Below are 1,624 nucleotides of genomic sequence, written 5' to 3' on the forward strand. Positions count from 1 at the left end.
CAAGTGCATTTACAAGAAGTTCTTAGTTTACATCACTCTCCAACAAGAATGAACTTAGCTCTCCATTAATGGAGAGCTTGAGCTTACAATGGAATGAAAATGGTGAAGAAGAGACTCAGAGAAGGAAAGGAGAGCTCCCACTGTCCAGAACTAGCTCCAAGAGGTGCAAGAACGCTTCCCCAGGTCTCAGCTGCCAAGAAGTTTTTAACCCTCGAAAACTGTGTGCCTTTTATAGGGAAGGGTGCCACATCAGACAACTCGCGCCCAGTGCAATTAAAGTGACGCCCAACGTGAAATACCCTTGGAAACAGTGGATTTTCATGCCCAACGTGAGAAAGTGGCGCCCAACGTGAAATACCCCTGGAAACAGTGAGTTTTCACGCCCAGCGTGAGATGGGTGGCGCCCAACGCCAGTCTTGGTGAGCTTCTTGTGGACTTCTTCTTTGTGGTTCTCCCTTGGTTCTCCACTCTTTATAACTTGAATGCCTTTCCAAAGTACTCAAAGTTCCTACAAAATTTGAGGAAAAGAGATGAAGACTAAAGTGTGTAACCTAAGCTAAGTTTATTCACAAAGTTGGATTAAGAAGAGGATCAAGCGTGTTTCAAGCTTCAGGAGTGTTGATTTGGCACGAAAAATGCACCATAGATAATGGCAAAAATTACCGTTATCAAATATACAGATGAAGAATACTTTTTATGTTTTTAAAGTATATTAATTTTTTTATTATACTAACATCAGTTTATTTTAAAAGCTTAACATATAAGAAACAAAAAACTCAGTAGAAAATCTTAAATAAATTTTTACAAATAAATGTAACAAAACATGTTATATCACATGTGTTAAACTGACCTATCACTAATTTGATGGAATAATTCAGTAACTTTTTTTATATATTTATATTCTTTCTATACTTTTAATAAAGATATTATAAAATTTTCAATGCTTTTTTTCTAATATCATATAAATATTTGATGCATTGATTTGCAACATTTTTCTTCATTCAATTTTATTTCAAATCAATTCTTATATACTTCCTTCCTGAAATTATTTCACCAATCATATTAAGTTGGACTAATTTGATATTGTTTTTCTGTTATGAATATATGCTTTTCTTTAACAGCAAAAAATTAAATTTAATGTTAAAATAGAGCACTTATGACATGTTCTAAGTTTCTTACAAAAAAACATGATAACTCTATATAAGAGATGTAATGACTCTTGCATCATGAATAAAAAAAACTGTTTACAAATGAGACAATTTATTAAAAAAACATATCAAAATTAAATTTTTAATTGTATAAAATATTATTTTGATATTTTGATATATTTTAATATAATTCAAACTAAATTGAGCCAATAAAAGTATATATCAAAATAAATTTATTGATGCTCCATGACACTCTAAATATAAATTAAAGAACAGAAAATAATTTAAACTATAAAAATTCAAACCAAACATTAGGTGAAAAAGACAACAAAAACATGAAAAAATAAGAAATTTAGTTAAGTAGAATACATTTAACAAAAATTGGACATTTAACTCTTATATATATATATATATATATATATATATATATATATATATATATATATATATATATATATATATATATATATATATGG

The 1,624-nt window shown here is 28.9% G+C and overlaps 1 protein-coding gene across 1 annotated transcript in view; it reads left to right on the top strand.

Annotated features, from left to right (window-relative positions):
* The first annotated feature begins 99 nt into the window (after window positions 1–99).
* LOC106766505 (pre-mRNA-splicing factor CWC22-like) overlaps window positions 100–1,624 on the top strand; it is a 3,875-nt gene continuing 2,350 nt past the window's right edge. The window contains exon 1 of the mRNA XM_014651227.1: window positions 100–278. Within this exon, the coding sequence (XP_014506713.1) occupies window positions 100–278 (179 nt within the window). The remainder of the gene's footprint in view (window positions 279–1,624) is intronic.

Source organism: Vigna radiata, chromosome 7, assembly GCF_000741045.1.
Source record: "Vigna radiata var. radiata cultivar VC1973A chromosome 7, Vradiata_ver6, whole genome shotgun sequence".
Lineage (NCBI taxonomy): Eukaryota > Viridiplantae > Streptophyta > Magnoliopsida > Fabales > Fabaceae > Vigna > Vigna radiata.